General features: G+C 46.0%; 2 protein-coding genes across 8 annotated transcripts in view; one reads left to right on the top strand and one right to left on the bottom strand.

The window, feature by feature from the left end:
• Nucleotides 1–17482, bottom strand: part of spega (striated muscle enriched protein kinase a) — a 43540-nt gene extending 26058 nt beyond the window's left edge. The window contains exons 1-5 of one of the 7 annotated variants that reach the window (XM_068590442.1): nucleotides 17447–17482; nucleotides 17179–17248; nucleotides 16292–16400; nucleotides 11883–12093; nucleotides 10444–10944 (exon numbers count right to left, since the gene is read on the bottom strand). In XM_068590442.1, coding sequence (XP_068446543.1) covers nucleotides 10444–10813 — 370 coding nt within the window. In that variant the 5' untranslated portion in view covers nucleotides 10814–10944; nucleotides 11883–12093; nucleotides 16292–16400; nucleotides 17179–17248; nucleotides 17447–17482. Of the gene's footprint in view, nucleotides 1–251; nucleotides 1815–2747; nucleotides 3073–10443; nucleotides 10945–11882; nucleotides 12094–12245; nucleotides 12305–16291; nucleotides 16401–17178; nucleotides 17249–17446 lie in introns of those variants that run through there. The other 6 variants (XM_068590443.1, XM_068590448.1, XM_068590446.1 and 3 more) reach the window with 6 other exon arrangements.
• On the top strand, nucleotides 14930–16555 carry LOC137793963 (L-rhamnose-binding lectin SML-like). The gene is made up of 6 exons (XM_068590449.1): nucleotides 14930–15062; nucleotides 15184–15322; nucleotides 15517–15632; nucleotides 15742–15792; nucleotides 16057–16180; nucleotides 16299–16555. Exons 2-6 carry the CDS (start codon nucleotides 15213–15215, stop codon nucleotides 16408–16410), a joined length of 513 nt encoding a protein of 170 aa, XP_068446550.1. The 5' UTR covers nucleotides 14930–15062; nucleotides 15184–15212; the 3' UTR covers nucleotides 16411–16555.
• Nucleotides 17483–17974: the final 492 nt, after the last annotated feature.

The following is a 17974-nucleotide window of genomic DNA, read 5'->3' as shown; positions in this document are numbered from 1 at the left end:
ATTTGATCGCATACGAGGAAACGTTCAAAAAGCAAAGACACATAAAATATGACGGCGTGCTGATGCCAGGAGGGAACTGATGTTAAAAACATGGAGAAAGCACAGCGATGGGGAAGCAACCAGAGATGCAGCGGGGGTCACATCCCCATCTCTGTGAGGGCAGGAGGGGGGAGGGGTCACATCGGCGGGAGGAGGGAGGAGATGGGAAGAAGAGAGAGAGAGTAAAGGTGAATCAAGACAGGCAGGTTTACCATAGCTTTGCTTTCGGCAGGAGCGGAAAACTTCACTTCCATAGTGGCAGCAAGAGAGGGCAGACGGGAGAGCACCGTTACTATGGAAACCAGCATCTCGCTCACCCACACGACCGATCCTCTTCGTGCCCATTAGAGTCTTTAAAAAACCAGCCGAACTGCTGGGCGGCCGACAGACACGTGTTAGAGAGCTCGCGGAGGCGGAGGAGGAGGTGGAGGAGGACGACGAACGCAACCGCAAAACAGGTCGCGGCTCATGGCGCCTCACGTGGACTCGAGGGCCCGGTGCGACGGGTCCGGAGGGTCGGCCTCGTGGCGGGAGAAGCCGGCGCGACGCGAACGATCGCCGCCGACTCGTCGCATTGCCGCATCTCCACCGCGGGCGCGGAGGGCCACCCGTCTGCGTCGACTGGCCTGGACGCGGTAATCACGAGGGGATGTGCATCACCGCGTGGAAATGTGAATATGATTTGGAGGCGAGTGCGCGAAAGTCTGAACTAATAATGTGACATCAATCATCGAGGCCGCGTATTATTCACTGGAGCGTTTTATGCAGAGAGGCGATGGCGTGATTAGGAAAATATTGCTTTGTGGGGGCGGATGTACGAGAATAAAAGCCACTGGGGAAGCAGCGAAAACACAACGACGACGACTCCACGCACATGTTCTACATGTGTTTGTACGGAGAGGAAGTTATGAGAGGGCTCGATCGAAGTGAAGGGCATGCTGTCGAAGGCCGGTTAAAATCACACATCTGCAGATTTTCCAACAGAGAAGAAGAAGAGACCACGGTGGAATGCAGTAGACGAGGTGTAAAGCTTATACCGACAACACACCATGGGTAAATCTGCCAAATGTCCGCGTGGAATGCCCAGTTCTCTGAAACGAGATACAAAAGTACAATGTATTATTCAGCAGCAAACACAGCCAGAGATTCAGTACAACACAAATCACTGTACAAGAAACTGAAAAGGTCCCTTTTGCACAAAAACCCTGTTGCTGTTACGTCGAAGGAGCAGAAGGCACGAAGACATGCGACCCAAAAGGTATGTAACATGTAGAGTGACTGCATGGCAAGCAACATTAGATATCATGATGACATATTCTTGTTGTTGTGTCACAAAATGATCCACAAACCCAAAGATCATCTCGTTTTTTTGGGTCTTTCTTCTTTGGATCTTTCTTCTAAGAAAAGCGACGCCGCTCATTCATTTGGTCTGGTTCAGTCCAAAAAAAACAACAACTTTCAAATCACTCAATTTCCTAGTTTTTGAACTCTAATTTCGTTTGAAGAGACAAATTCAAGAGGCCGTCGCATCAGGATAAGACACAGCGTGAGAGCTGATAAACGGACAACATTGAATCCCCTCCCCCTGGCCCGTGTGCGTCTCTGTCAAATGAAACCATAACCAACCCGACATTCTCTCGCAGCCGATGAAGCGGCCGGGTGAAACTGTCTGTCAATCGTCAGCAGGCGGAGTGGAGTGACTCACTGCTTTTGCGGCGGACGGGAGAGCAAAAGTAGCGACAAAATGTGCGAAATCAAATGACTCATTTCACACTCGTTTGCCCCCACGTCTGCCGCGCACCCTCTCCCCCCTTCCCCCCTCCTAAATTGGTTGCTTAACTGTTGCCTGGTGGAGGCGAGCCGTTTGAAGCTCCATCGGTGTCGTGATCTCCATCATCGTGGCCTCGAGGCATTCATATCAGCAAAAAAGCAAACTGATTTTTCTTTGTTGGAAAAACTGCATTTGGCAAAGACTTCCCATAATCCAACAAGCCCAGCAGCAGTACTCTGCTCACCAACGAGTCTCAAGAGGGTTGACGTGGATGCAGGACGGAGGGGAGAGGCTGAAGCGCCGTCACAGAGCAGCTTCCTCCTGAGCTTTGCTCCCTCTTGACTCTCCACCGAGCCGATAGCCCACTGACACACTTTCCATCTGCTCCCAATTTGGGAACGCTGTTCTGACCATTACTTATGCACGTTGACTAAAGCTGCCACGGCTTCCAAGGCGTGAGACGGATTTGGCGACACCGGACGGGGGGATGCAGGGGATTATTGTTCCCCCCTGTTTTTCAGCGTGTCAGCGAGACGATTTAAACAACTCCAATTCATTTTTCTACCTGGCAACCGGAGTTTTCCCCGGCTGACCTTCTTTGTTACGTTGTCCTGATTTGCCCTCAATTGTTTTTTGGGAACAGATAAAAGACAACAAAAGGTCGGAAACGGGGCATCTTTTGCTCTTTTGGCTTTTCCCAAACAGAACGCCGCTCGGTTGTAATCAATACACCCCTCCATAGAAAATATTTAAAAAATGTTTCTTTCACCAATATTACGTTACAAATCAAACACATTTGCGTCTGATTACCAGTTAAAGGGTGTGGCATGACATATCAGTGTGTGAAAACCTACTAATATCAGTGAAAAACAACCTGAATACAAGCACAACACATTCATGAATGTCTTTCTCTTTTTTAGAACGGAGCAAAACTCACCTGAAATCTCTTCTTGGACCAGATTTTCTTCATCTCTCGGCGAGGAGTGCGTCCCGTCAAGCGTGCACGATTACCTGTGGCATGAGCTCACAAAAACACCCCGACAACCCGAAAAAGCCCAGGGTGTGGCATCACCCCCCCCCCAAAAAAATGAATAAAGACAAAAAAAACAAGCAGGATTGAGCTGCCTTTTCGTGCGTGGGTGTGTTTAGTGAGATGGAGAATGGAGAGGAGATGCAAACAAGCCGGAGCCAGGTGTCTTTGTGTCTGAGCGCGTATCCGCTGATGTGAGCAGCATCCCTCCTCTCTGACGTAGACGTTGCCGTTAAAGGGGAAATTCTCAGCTGGCTCGTCCGACCCCCCCCCGCCTCCCCTTTTCCTCCCTTCCTCCCTCCGCCCGCTCCGCCTCCATCGAGAGCACGCTCAGTGCAAGAGGAGGTGGGGGGTTGCAAGTCTGAGCAGAAGGGGTGTGTTGTTCTTGATTGCGGTGATGAGAGTGGTGAATAAGAGGAGGAGGAGGAGGAGGTGGGAAAAGATGAGGAAGAAAACAACTGGCTTCAACAGAGCAGGATTTTCTTTTTGAGATGCGAGAAAAGAGAAAGATTGAAGCCAGAGAAAGAGTCAGAGAGAGACGGACAAAGAGAAGAGATGGAGAGGCAAGAGCTCGAGTGAGAGAGAGACGAGGCTGGAGGGGAAAAGATTCACGAGGGAGGAGAAGGAGGCAGAGATGACAGGACAGAGGGGATGAAATGTCCAGACGTTGAAGAGGGAGGGGAGGGGGCAGTGAAATATATCTCCATTTCCTCCAAACAAAAACAAACCCTCACATCACTCTCACACCCTCCACCTCTCAAGTCTATTCTTTGCTTTGCACGCCACGGGAGCCCATGTGCTTTCAATTATGGATCTATATTCCATGTCCGTTAGCTTTTACCGGCGGTCGGGTCGAGGTGACGCAGCCTTCGGGCCGCCGAAGGGCCATTTAGACTTCGAGAGCAAACATCCCACGACTGGATCACAGCGTGATGCGTGCTCCCTCTTCCAGGTACCTCACAATAACAACCATGTTCACCTAGGATCCATCTCACTGAGGATTCATCTCCCAGTCTAATAAACGGAGGGGGAAATAAAGCAAAAATGTTCATTTTCCAGAGCTCAACGTCTTTTTTTTGCCTCCCCATCAATAGAAAACTAAACTCCGCTGCAGTGATATACGACAGGAGCAGATTGCAGTCGATACGGCTCGCATGTGTTCCCCTCAATAAAACCTTATTGATATAATACTCAAATCCCTTTCTACACAGAGGCCTGTGGATTATAAACCACTCTCCTTCAGCGCGTCTGATTTGTCGAGCAGACGTGACGGGAATAGGAACCGCCTCCCTCGGCATCCTTCAAGACCTCGCCGTCTCCGAAACGCACTCTGACGGCGTTAATTCTTCTCTCGGACGCATCTGTTCTCCCCGCACACGCGCACAGGCCGAACCTCCGAGTAACAAACAGTCGCGCACAAAAACTCAGATGCGGTGGATTTTCACTTGTTATTTTAACAAGCCTCCCTCTATTCACCCTCGCCCGCCTCTCACTCCCTCCTCCGAACACCGAGAGGCAGAAAGTGCAGCGATCGATGCCCGGGCGCTCGGTGCGTGATGCGGGATACACGCCCCGAGGTAACGCTTTCCAAAACGCGCCCCCGGGATCGGTGAGCTCATCGTGACACAAGACTCCATGACCGTCGGCCGATGAGAGGGCGGGCACGGCGGCGACGCTTCCACTCGCTTGGAAAATATAACCTCATGGGGCCTCTGGCTGGCACATACAAATATCAGCCACTGAGGAAAGATAATTAGATTTCATCGCTGCATGTCATTTATCTTCCTCTGGATCTTGTTTCGTTTGACGGCTCTGGAGGCCGCTTTTTTTTTTTACTAAACCTGCCGGATGCACAGACTTGGCCACATTGACGTCTATCACAGCATCAGATACGCGTCTAATTTCACCAGCCCCATTTAACCTTTTGGAAACTATGCGCGACAATCCTCTCGCACCCATTTTAAGTCCCAGCATGCCCCATTCAGACAATCTTTTGGCATAAAATACATTGTTTTGCCATTTTTGAACCAAACGACACAGTATTTTTGGACTGAAACTCCTTCCTAACAGGCCAAGTCTTTGATTATTGTGATTGTTGTTACAGATTCTGATTCTTTAGGTCCTAATCTTTCCAAAAAGGCGTCTTATTGTTCACTCCAGAAGGCTTTTTTGGGGAATCTGGCTCATATCATGCTGGATGTTCATAGTTACGATCGAAATATCTTTTAAAAGTGATTTTTTTTTTGCAGATATAAATTCATAGAATAAACATAGGAAGCGAAATTTGGCATCTGCGAGAAATCATCGGCGACGAATGAACATTAAAAATGTTTCTTTCCCCGACAGGTGAAAAGCGGAGCGCGCCGTGGTTTCATTTCCTTAAAAACAACCATAGAGTCAGGAGACTTCACGGAGACCCATTGATTTTGTGACGGGGGGCTGCTTTCAGTGGAGCGGCCTTGATGGATGCCTTGCAGCCGTGCAGCTTCATCAGCAGCAAGTCTGGCAGAGCGTCTCTGCGATGGAGAGCAGATCCTGCTGCCGGTTACATCACACTGCTGCCCACATCCCACCAGAGCTTCCAAATTCATGCACCACCACTCCAGAGCTGCAAGCAGCCTTGTGTACGCTCATAAACCAAGCAGGAAGTCACGTTAAAATGTACAAAGACTTTGGAAAGCCAGCACCTAGAAACATATTGATACCCTACAATATTGGTCTCTCTGATGATAATCGGGCCTGATGATGCAATACGTAATAATCGTGCTGATTCTCGGCAACCGGCAACACCAGCGTCTGGCCTCCACTGGGGCATTTATCTGTTCTCTCCACTGTCAGAGTGATCATTTATTTCTATAATTATTTTGGATCTCTTCTGGTTTGGAAGCCATGCTCAAAAAAACGATGGTGTCCTTCATGAAATCCACAGAGTCCTCCCACATCGTACTCGCCCTTGGGCGGTAAACCACGGCTGAACTCGTGTTCGATGTTGTGCTTTTGTGTGCGAGCGTTGCACTACAAATACAAATGCGTGAAGAATATAGTAACCTTGGTTGCGTACGCATTTGAAAATCATTTTTGGGCGGCCGTTCATCCCAAACGGAAAGGAGGAAAAAACGCTCATGCAGCGGCGGCGTCTTCATTTGCCCCCCAAAACCCTTCAGAGGCAAATGTGGCCAATGTTGACAGTCACACTGCAACCCGATCCTACCAACTAATCCTCACCGAATCCCTGAGGGTTCCTGTGAATGACTGCGCAGCGGCGGGATGGAACACAAACACACTTTTTTGCCAGACCAAACACCGGGGCGCCGCCGCCGGCGCTCCCTTTTATATGTTGACTCAGCTGCCCCGCGAGGATAGAGCCCACCTCATTAATTGTAATCCACTTGAACGGAATATTTAGAGAATGCGAAAAATCATCAAGCAGCTACATGGGATTATTGCTGCCAGACAGACCGGGGCGATTGGAAACGGGCATCGAGTACCCGGTCGACGTTTGCAGAGAGAAAACTATTAAATGTCACATTTACATCCAAGTTTAACTGCCATCTTTGTTTCATTTAAAGGCCCATTTTGTACCGGCCCAAATACACACATCTGTCACATGTCATATATATTATTTGCATGTATTATTTCACTTAATAAAACATCTCACCAGGCCATTTTTGATTCATAGCACCAATGTAAACAAGCCAATTAAAGCATTCAGCGAACTCTCACATTTAGCTATGAGTCTCATGGCACTCTATGTATTTATACACCTGTAAATGAGTTTGGGGAGTCTGATTCCTAATCTTGTTATCTGGACTTTGTTCCCATCGGATCACGTAAAGGGGGCCTTCGAGGGGATTTCTGTAGTTTCTTCTCGTTTGAGAGAAAACAACAACACTCAGCTGCGTCTGTAGGCGCAGAACACACACTTACTGGATCCAATTAGGCAGCGGCCTTAAGTGTGTGACCTTGTTTTTCATTTCCATTACAGCTGTTTCCACTTAGTCAAGTCTGCGTTTGAGAGAGTCCCTGCCCCGGTGTGATCCTCCGCCATCGTAGTACATATTTTGCATCGACGCCAGCTCCCACTCACCTCTCTGCTTCTTGCTCCTCGGCCCCTTCTCGCCTTCCCTGGCGTTCCTCAACGCTCTCCGTGCGTCGAGCAGCTGCTTCCGGTACATTGCGCTCGTCTGGCTGGCTACTTCTGCCCCAAAGATCTTCTCCGATGTGCACAAGTCCTCCAGCGAGGCCTTTCCATTGAGACGAAGCACGGTCTCAAAACGACTCCAACGAGGCTGTTTCTCCCGGTTTCATCTTCTCCTAATATCACGTCTTAAGATGGCCGCTGGACCTTTTACCCCTTATCTTCCATACGTCTATCTTTTTGTTGCCCTCTCCCCCGTCTTCCCCCAGTCCTTCCTCCTTTGGACTGCCAATTTCAGCCGTCTATTTCCAGTCTTTCGTAGTACAACCCCTTCAGTTGTACTTTCCCTTTGCCCCCCCGCACTCATAGCAGGAGATTTAACACGCCGCAGACACAGAAACCAAACGACCTCTGTCGTCCTCTGTGGGTCACTCTGCTCGGACTCCAGGAAGCCGTGAATCTCCAGTACAGTGTTGTTATTACACCTTTATGGATCGGCTACAGCCGCACAGACATTACAGGTCTCATTCGCGAGTCTTGTTGCAAGTTTTAAAACAGCTCATTGCCCTGTTCAGTAGATCTGAGCCCTCATTGTGTCGACCGGTCACTGCTTTACAGAAAGGCAACGTAACACAATACAAAAATAGATATATCTTGATCTCTCCTTCCCCAACTTTCAGTTTCAGAAAAAAAACAGCATATGGTGTATAAATGTTGACTTAAGCCGATACAGTTAAATATATGTTGACTCAGGTTCAGGACACGCTCCATCACTCCCCTCCTCTCCTTCATCCATCCACCTTTACACTGCATCCCTCCCATCCATCCTTGCATCCTCAACCCATCTGTTTTTCAATTCTCTAATCCGTCTCTTATGGGGGGGAAGAGTGACAAAACACCCACACACCACCTCTTCAACCGTACGTATCTAGACTCCTCCTACTTTTTCACCCCCATCCATCCTCATCGTCCAATACTTCCCGAACAAAAATCTCTTAATACACAAAACGAAGAACACAGAAAGACAGATTTCTCATTAAAAAGGATGCATATACATCTACAGGCCATTGAAAGCTGAAGAAACAGGAACAGAATGCTGTTTTCTTTTGCTCTCCTATGTTGTTATGTTGTCCAGACCCTCAGGTTGGAAACCACTGCTTCTTCCATATTATCTTATCAGTAATTGTCTGGGACATTCATGCCCCTGTATGCGTCACAATAAGGACACCTGCTTTTGTAAAAAAGCTGAAAATACTTTGCTTCTTCCTTTAGAGCGCGCATCAAGATGCCTGACAGCGTGTTAATCAAAAGCTGCCCTCCAGAAGGTGACGTCAGTGAGGCGGTCTAGACGCGTGACACAGCACCACTGTGGTTTCTGGTTGGTCTGATCTCTCGGGGCGATATCTTAAAAGGGGACAGACCCGACTGGCCAACGGAGCGATGCTCAAAAGCTAAATCGCACAACGGACACGCGCACAGATACACGTCCCGCCGGCTGCGCGCGACGCACGCCCAGGCTCTCTTTCATCACCCTGACCACGATTGGGAGTGACAGCGCCGCGTCTTGACCGTGGCGAGGCTATAATTATCTGTGATGTCTGCTGGTGCAATCGGAGACGGGGCCCGGCGGCGTCCACACATCACTAGAGCGCGAGCCCCCCGGCCAGCACGGCACATACCGGGCCATAAATAACCAGCGGGAGAGAGAGAGGAGGAGAGATGGGGAAGAGGAGGGGGGGGAAGAGGTCAGGGAGATAGTGGCACTGCCATGATCCAGAAACTGCTTAAAATTGAGGACATAGTGCTGAAAAAACATGTGATTAATCTCGCAAAAGTGTTAAGAAACAAAGAGAAGTCCTAATCGAGCCACACATCTTCAAAAGCAAATATGCTCAGGAGCCACTGCTGATAATTAAACTGTCATGTCGTACATATGACATCCCTCTCACGCATCTTTACGCTTCATGAAGCCACGGGAGAGTCTACAGAATCCTAAGAAGGACGGCAAAGATTTAAGATCCCTCATTCTCAGGTGTATTCAAAATCAAATACTTAAGTCGCACGGCGACGCAGGGCATGGCTGCACCTGCAGATGTCTGGTTCATTTTGTATTGTTCCAGGATTTCCGTGGGTAAGACTGTGGAGGTTTTTGTTTTTAGAGAATGAGGTCTCAAGTAGGTTTGCATACAGCTCTGGAGCAGAGAGAAAGAAAGAGAGAGAGAGAGGATTAAGATTTAATATGAAAAGGGACAATGAATACGTTAAATAAAAGGGACCGATAGGACGCATGCCATCTTTTAGCGCCGCAAGATGAAGCTCATTGTGAACTTCAATCCAGCCGGACACAAAAGAGGAGACGGTGAGTGAAAAAAAGGTGAAGAGGATCAGAGAGGTGAGAAAAGAAATCGACGCCGGATTGCAGCGAAGAAGATCAAAACCGGTAGAGCGAGACATGGAGGTGCTGAGTGATATGCCAGCTGGACGCCGGGTGCCTGCTCATAGTGTGAGAGCTGACATGCGATCCTGACTGTCAACTTTCTCCACAACCAGACTGTGATCAGATCCAGCCTGCAAGGGGAGGATCCCTTCATTCTGTACCCGACGCAGAGCGATCTGTCACTCAAGTGGATGATGCATGATCAGCAGGATCTATACCAGCGACTGCGAGCTTCACATCCTTGTAAATGCAGTTGATGAGCTGGCTGGAAAAACATTTTCTGCTTATTAGGCCTTGAACAAAGTAGGAAATCACCACCCGATTAAATCTAGAGGTTTGGATGTACTTGACTGCCGTTTCAGAAGCTTCACACACACACACACACACACGCACACACAGGTGGCAAGATAAACGGAGGAATAATGGACAATCAGATCAAATCCATCACAGCTCAATGCTAAAAGTATCAAACGCATTGCAAAATGAATAAACAGCAGTAACTCAGAGTAAGTGCACGCTTTCAGAGTGATGAACTGCAGCATCTGGTGATTTTTTACAAAGGCTTGGACATGGGAAGTTCTCACACTTCCTGGCTTGAATTAGATGCAACACATTGGCATAGTGGGAATATTTCTACCAGCTGCACAAATTCCAGCTTCCTCAGTAAACACAACAAACAACAAGGAAAGATTCAGCTGTGCAGCTCGTAGAAAGCAAATGCAGGTGATGCTCCTCGCATCCAACGAGTCTCTATTTACAGCCACCAGCTCATTTGAAGCATCCCCCCCCCCAGTGCTGCTCTGCAGACATGGACAACATTGCCGCTGTCTGAGGATGAACGCACAGTCTTGGATCTACGATTGTTTTGTCTGGCCCCGACTAAACCAGCCGAGATCATGTAAAATGTGCTATCGGCCCATTTGAGGACCCGAAAGGGAAACTATTACCAAACATACGATAAAAGCTTTGACTTGGGGTTAAATGAAGATGTCTCCCTGTTGAAGAACGTTCCAGTTGCCTGTGATTACCTTCCCCGAGGTCCATAATGGCCAGGACGGCGCTGCAGCTTGCTTCTCCCAGCTCGTTGGTCGCCATGCACGTGTACAAGCCCGCGTCGCTCATGCGGCAGTCCCGGATCCACAGCCCGCCGGCGTCCTGGGCTTCGGACGGAGGCAGCGGCTCCTCGTTGTGGTACCAGGTCAGCGAAGGCTTGGGACACCCCGCCACCGACGCCCTCAGGCGGATGTCGCAGCCGGTTCCCACCGCGGCTTTGCGGAGTTTGCGGGTGAAAACCGGCGCCGCGGGTTCTTGCTCGGCGACGTCGGCATCCGGAGGAATCTGGTCCTCTGTAACTTTGGGCCTCTTGAGGCCGGGACCGTATCCGGGGGCGGCTGCCATCTCGGTTTCTGTCTCGCTTTTCTTTATCTGGCGATCGATTGGCCGATCAAGCTCTTCTCAATGACTCCATCGCCTCGGATATCTCTGGGCCCTCGGGGAGTGCAGAGGATGCTGGTCTGTTGCACTGGGGACTGTAACGAGCAGAGCAGATCCATGAGAATGACATCACAGTTATGTTTGGATACAGTCTCTGATCACAGACAGCTTGCTGGCGAACATGCTCGTCACATTCAATACACTCGTCCATTCATCCATTCATTCAAACGGCTTGAAACAGACATTGTTGTGACAAGCACTCTCTTGCAGTCATGTGAATAAAGACGTCCTCTCCGTAAAAACGACAGCATCGGTGTGCAAAACACTTTCTACGTTCAGTGAAGGGCCCTTCATCCACTGTGCAGGCCAGAGTCTACTCAAGCTGTGGAAACTGTTGCGTAATGTCTCGTGTTTCTCGCCCACTGAGAGAATTACTCAAGCGATATCACCCCCGGTATCACAGCTTTCGCTCCATGACAACACATTTTTAGCAAAACGTGCGTGACAAATTGTGCATATGGAATATATATATGTTAAAAAAGAAGTTTGATCCACACTGAGGGCTCATAGTTAAGGTGTGTCTGGCTCTTTTACTGGTTCCTGCATGTCCCAAAAAAACTCTTGACAGTTCCTAAGTAGTTTGGAGTCTTTTAATGTCAGTACTCAACGCGCTCTACGGACAGAAGTAGTCTGTGATGAAGAAGCTCCTGGTGAGATAGCAAGCGGTGTTTTGGAACGAAGTCAGAAGTCATAAAAGTCTTCAGGAGGTTTTTTTTCCTGCAAAAGAACTTCGACACTGAAGGCCGGGATTTGTTTTCCGAGCATCTCTTCTAATCGCTGCCACAATAAGTCACTGCTTTGTGTGTCTTTGTCCTCCTGCAAAAAATGAGGATTCAAAACGGCAATACACAGAATGCTTTGATTGTGGATCAAAGCAAAGAACTTGGATATGCTGCATATGCACATGGACGATATTCCGCTAAGAGTCACCGGAAATAGACTTTACCCGATAATAGAAAGAAATGCATCTTACCTCACTTTTGCCCTTAAAGACGAAAGGAATCCCTTTGGACATCCCCGCAAAGTCAGAGTTAAGGTAACAAGATCCATGGGGCAAAATATTTCATCTCAAATCATTTGCTGAAGTGTCTCTGCGTGTCCTTTGGCGAGATCGGGGTGCAGGTGTAAGTCCCTCCAGATCATGTAGCATTAGCAGCCGCGGCCGTGGCCCCTTTCAACAGCTTCTACAAGACACAGAGACAGAGAGAGAGAGAGACAGAGAGAGAGAGAGAGAGAGCGATCCTTTACCCGAAAGGTCATCCACTCAGGCCTCCTGCGCGACTGTCTTTTCACTACCTACAGTTGAGCATTTAAAAAAAACACACAGTCGACAAACCTGTTGAGCTTTTTACTCCTTACAGCAGCTCATGTTATATCTCTCTCTCTCTATCTATCTCTCTCTCCCCCCCCTCTCTCTCTCTCTCGCCCTCCTCCCCACAACTCCCTCAGGTTGGGAATGACAGCTGCACCACCAATAGGTCACATTTCTTGGGCTGCCATGTATAACCTACACACACACACACACACACACACATACACAGTCACAGACACACACACTCCCTTTTAGATAATGTTATCAACCAATGTGTGTGTGGGTGTGTGTGTGTGTAAGTGACGACATGTTGGCCGGTCCTCACTTTTTAGGAGCTTCAAAAGGTTTGAGGGTTTGGGTTCAGGCCTTTAGTTGATGGTTATGCGAGGGTCCTCACAAAGGTAGAAGTACAAGGTGTGTGTGCGTGTGTGTGTGTGTGTGTGTGTGTGTGTGTGTGTGTGTGTGTGTGTGTAAGACAGCGTGTGTGACAGTTGGAGTTGCTATAAAAAGAAGTCTAAGAATAAAGGCAGGACAGTGATTCACACAACTGTAGGGCAGTGATATAACAATACAGCGCGATGCCTAACACATTCATATTGGACGTTTGTGTTGCATGTGTTATATTTGTGCGTTTGTCTACACGTGTTGCTTTTACTTTTTAATTATTTTAACAGTGGCTAAAGAGCTAAATGTATTTACAAGAAGCTTCTATGTTTATTTTTCACCGCTGAGGCAGTTTTACATCCTGAAAACACATATTGTCGTCTACTTCTCGCTTGAATCCCTTTTTCCTTTCTCCAAACTAAAAGGATGATATTTATTCAGGGAGTGCAGTTCGTGGTCTCGGGGCCAATGGAGGCTCTGACATCTTGACAGCGCTGCAGCGGAGGAAGAGGCTTAGAGGAGGTTGAATTGTCGGTATTTGCTTTTGCATGTTTTCACAGTTTCCCCCAAGGAAAAGTGTGTTCAGTGTGTGTCTTTAATGAACTGTCGTACCCTGAGGTGTGTTGAAAGACAAAAAAGATCATCAATGAACTGCGCTTTGTCGTACAGCCAAAGGTCATCAAATATGATTATGTAACACGTGATGTCGTTATCCTGGATTTCTTTGATCTTTCGAGGGATGAAACAGAGTTTCTACCTCATTTCTCTCTCGACACACTTTGTCCCGCAATAAATGGACTTTCCATCGCGGCCGTTGGCTGTCAACCTTTCTACTTTTCAGCTAACTAAAAGATAATTGGTAGCACTTTATAATAACTACACACGATTTAGCTTTAGTTAAGCAAGAATAAACACTTCATTCCTCACTTATAAAGCCTTGATCCAACAGGAGCACTCATTAGGAAGCGATTCATGAACACAGTTATGAATGTTTTAGTCTTGATTAATAAGCTATTGTGCATTTTATGATTGGGTTGAGAAATGATGGATTCTACATATGTAAATTAAGAACTAAGGACTTATAAGATCATTTAAAAAGTGTTAGTAAATGATACAAAAAATGATTTAAATGTACTTTTTTGTGCATCTATATATATATATCGATATATCTATATATCGATATATATATATATATATATATATATATATATACACATACATACATACATATATATATATATATATATATATATATATATATATACACATACATACATACATACATATATATATATATATATATATATATATATATATATATATATACACACATACATACATACATACATACACACACACATACATACATACATACATATATATATATATATATGTATCTATATATATATATATATATACACACATATATATATACATATATACATATATCTAGATCTAGATCTCTCTCTCTCTCTCTCTCTCTCTCTCTCTCTCTCTCTCTCTCTCTCTCTCTCTCTCTCTCTCTCTCTCTCTCTCTCTCTCTCTCTCTCTCTCTCTCTCTCTCTCTCTCTCTCTCTCTCTCTCTCTCTCTCTATATATATATATATAAATATATAATACCATGATCACTCACTGGGGTTTTAGTATGGGAACATATTTTTTTTGGAGAATTCAAAACCTGTTAATAAATGTAACAGTCAGTACAGATCTGAACTGTCTGTAACATTCAGTACAGACAGTTCAGATCTGTATGTTGAGCCCTCGGGGATGTTTACTGACGGTTTGAAGGCCGTGCTCTTCCAGGGTCGGGGGCGTGCGCCTTTTAGGCAGATGAAGAAGAAATCGTATAAAACGCTGTGTTTTTCTGCGTATTAATCATCGTTCTCTACGAATGACAAGATGCTCTCCACCAAAGTGACCGTCATCGCCCGTGAGTACCCGACCTGTCGTGCTGGTTTTAACGGTCCTTATGGGGAATTAAATAACTTGGGACCAAATCATGTGACGTGGCCAGTTTATCTTATTAATTACATTTTAAACGCTTTATGTCTTTCAGTCCTGGCTGCGACTTTGTGCTTGACATCTGAAGGTAAATTATTCGGATCTCCTCCCTTTAATTACTTTTGTGCCTTTTAAACTTGATTTTACCACGTATTAAACTTAATCTAAATGTACTTATACTTTTTATCTCTTGTATACGGTATTCAATTTCCAGAAGAAGGCCAACTATGTTTTAAATGACAAGAATAAAGCAATAATTGAATGAAAAACTTGAAAAAGAAACATTTTTCCTGCTTTCTAATCCTGTCATTAATGTCCCTGAGATTCTTCTTGCAGCTTCGTTCATGTTGGGAACCTGTAAAGGTTTGAAGTATAAACACTAACTTACACAATACATTGCTGCAGGACTCCTCTACGATGTGTCGTGTCCTGGAGAAAACGGCGAGCTGCAATGCCGTGTGTATTTTACTGTTTATTAACCTTTCACATGAAATAAAATCCATTCATTGGCACCTTATTTCCTCTCTCTGGATTCACCCATCGTTAATGTTGCGATCTGTGTTTTGTGTACGTTCAGCTGCGGGACAAGTGATTGAAGTGGTTAAAATGAGCTCTGGCGTGAAGAGCGATGCCGACTGCGCTGACAGGAAGAAGCCCGCCAGGGTCTCCAATGAACACTCCTTGCATAATGGCATGAGATACTGGGTCCCGCTCATGTAAGTTATCCTTATGTTCACTTCCTTATAGTCGCTCCCTTTGTGGAGTAAAGAAATGGACTGCAAAGCAAAACCCGGCATGTTCATTTAAAAAATAATAGAATGTTGTTGTTTAAAAGATCCTCAAATAACTATTAGAGAGGAACAATACTCTTGACTGTGCAATATTTTGACCTTTTCCATTATTTTCCCAGCTGCAACAATCTGGAACGATGCCGGCTGCCCAAGCCCAACAAGAAGATGTTCGTGATCAGGAACTCACAAGACAACTTTGTTCAGATCGCCTACGTATGTCGAATGAGACTAGCTGGTGAGTGTTTTCGAGCAGTGCTGAGGGCCGGCTGACATGCAGCAGAATGTGTTGAAGAAGTCGAAGAATGCAAGCCAATATCTGACCTTCTCTCCCGGGGGTTTCACAGGGATGCAGACCGTTGCCGCATGCGAAAACCAAATTGCAGAGCTCAAGTGCGGTAGGGGAATGTGTCAATAATCCTCTTCTGATCTATTTTACTGTAAATGTATTCATACTTCAATCTTCAATTATGTAATCAAGACAATCTAAATGTTTAAATCTATACTTCCTGTGGACAATGGCCCTTTTTTTTGCAAAATAAGAGAATAAAAATATGGACTATATTACTTTAAAAGCCTGTTTTAAAGTTTATCATGACATTGTTGTGGCTTTATCATTTAAGTTGCATCAACTGTTGCCTGTGTTTCTGTGTCGCCCTCAGAAAGCGGACAAATTGAAATTGTGAGTGCCAAATTTGGGCGTTTCGACGAGAACACCTGCACTAAAAAGCCTTTGGGTTTGACCTTCTGCGGAAGTTTCTCAGCTGAAACACGCGTGAAAAACAAGTGTGTATTTGTTGAGGGAATATTCTTTGTACTGAATATATTATTATTTGTGTAAAACAAATAGTTGTTCATGAAGACTGGTTTTAAGTAACTCCTGCTTTTCTTATTTACCTTTCAGGTGCAACGGTCTTGAAGAGTGTTCAGTTGAAGCCAGCTCTCATGCTCTGGGACCTCCTACTCCCAACCGTGATGTTCCCATGTACCTCCTTGTGGATTTTATCTGCACATAATTGGGATAATAACCGGTTACGGCATTAATAATGTGGCTTTTTTTAAATTAGAAAACTAATTGTTTTTAAACAATTCATTTATTGGTTTCTTCCAAATGAGTGAAAATAATAATTGTGTCTTCTATTTTTTAAAGTCACATCTGACCAGTACAATAAATATGATGTACTAGTCAGTTCTGCTGTTTTGTTCTTTTTAAATGATTTCTTCAGACTTCCTGCAATTACAAATGAGGGATGTAAAAATGCAATTTTTCAACATATTGTCAATGTTGTTTTTCTCAAGGACATTTATCCACTATACAAAATAATAGCCTGTGCTCAAACAACCAGGATATGATGATTATAACCACAGAAAAACACATCTTTCCACATGTATGGAATGTTATATGGAGCTACTTTTCTGTTATTAGGGTGTTTTTGGGAGTTATTGGGACAAATGTTAAAAATCAGCGGAGCTGAATTATGCACAATTTAGAGTGAATAGTGTCTGTGCTGTGTTTTGGCCCAAATTGTCGTGAAACACACGTCTGGTGACGTAACGTTAGTATTGTAGCGCCCTCCTCTGGTCAACACAGCACGTTACAGGAGCTCAGGTCTGATAGTGAAGCGTCTCCATAACAACAGGGTCAGCTAATTGAGTTAGCTAGTAGCATGTCTCACACACACACTCATGTCGAGACCACACAAGTACAACCAGAAGTACACACAAGTGTTTTCTGCTTTTGTTCAGGAAAGACACTCCTGTAGTGTACTAGTGTTGCTACTCACGATGATGACGTCGTGTTTAAACGTCCCACGCGGCCATGACAGTGAGCCAGAGGACAAGAAGACCACGACCCTGGAACCGGAGAAGCTAAACACACTTTAGCCGTCATTCTTCTATATATGTCATCCTGTAGTTACTACCTTTGACCACAGTGGGCGCTGTTCAGCAGGTTACAGTCTCACTTTAAATTAATACATATATGAGTCAGGCATGAACATCGCTCACTTTTCAGCGAAATTCGCCGTTTTGAAACCAAAACAGGTGACCTACGTGAATCGTGTGGATTCGATGAGGGGGGGTGTTCAGTGAACTGCGAACAGATGATGCGCGTGCCAGAAGGGAGCGCGAGTGCATGGTAATATAATATGTCATGGTATATCTAAGTTAAGTTACTCAGAAGCTCTGTTGACTTAGACTTAGCTAACGTTAGCTCCAGCTTGATGAATTGAGTCATTGAACACAGCAGGAGAGAACGCGACGTTAGCCAGCGAGCTAACGCTCCGGTGGAAAGTTATTAGCTAACGCTTCCGTTAATGAGGAGGTAGATTCGGAGGTGAGGGGACTGAGGTGACCAGACGTCCGGATTTAGGCCGGACAGTCCGGGTGTTCAATGCCCTGTCTGGCGTCCGGCGCAGCATCAAGTCGGACGCGTAGTTGTCCTCCTTTTTGGAGCCGCGCGACCGCGCCAGCGTTTCTGAGATTGGACTCTGAGACGCGGAGAAAGGTTGATGTGATCATCTTCATAAAGAGGACATCTTTGATGTGACGTGTCGAGTCTTGGCCAATCAGCGTTAAGAT

The sequence above is a fragment of the Clinocottus analis genome, unplaced genomic scaffold, assembly GCF_023055335.1.
Source record: "Clinocottus analis isolate CAN_PGR_092001 unplaced genomic scaffold, fCliAna1.0.p SCAF_24, whole genome shotgun sequence".
In the NCBI taxonomy this organism is placed as follows: domain Eukaryota; kingdom Metazoa; phylum Chordata; class Actinopteri; order Perciformes; family Cottidae; genus Clinocottus; species Clinocottus analis.
The sequence above is the reverse complement of the archived record's forward strand: the minus strand, read 5'-3'. Positions and strand labels throughout refer to the sequence as shown.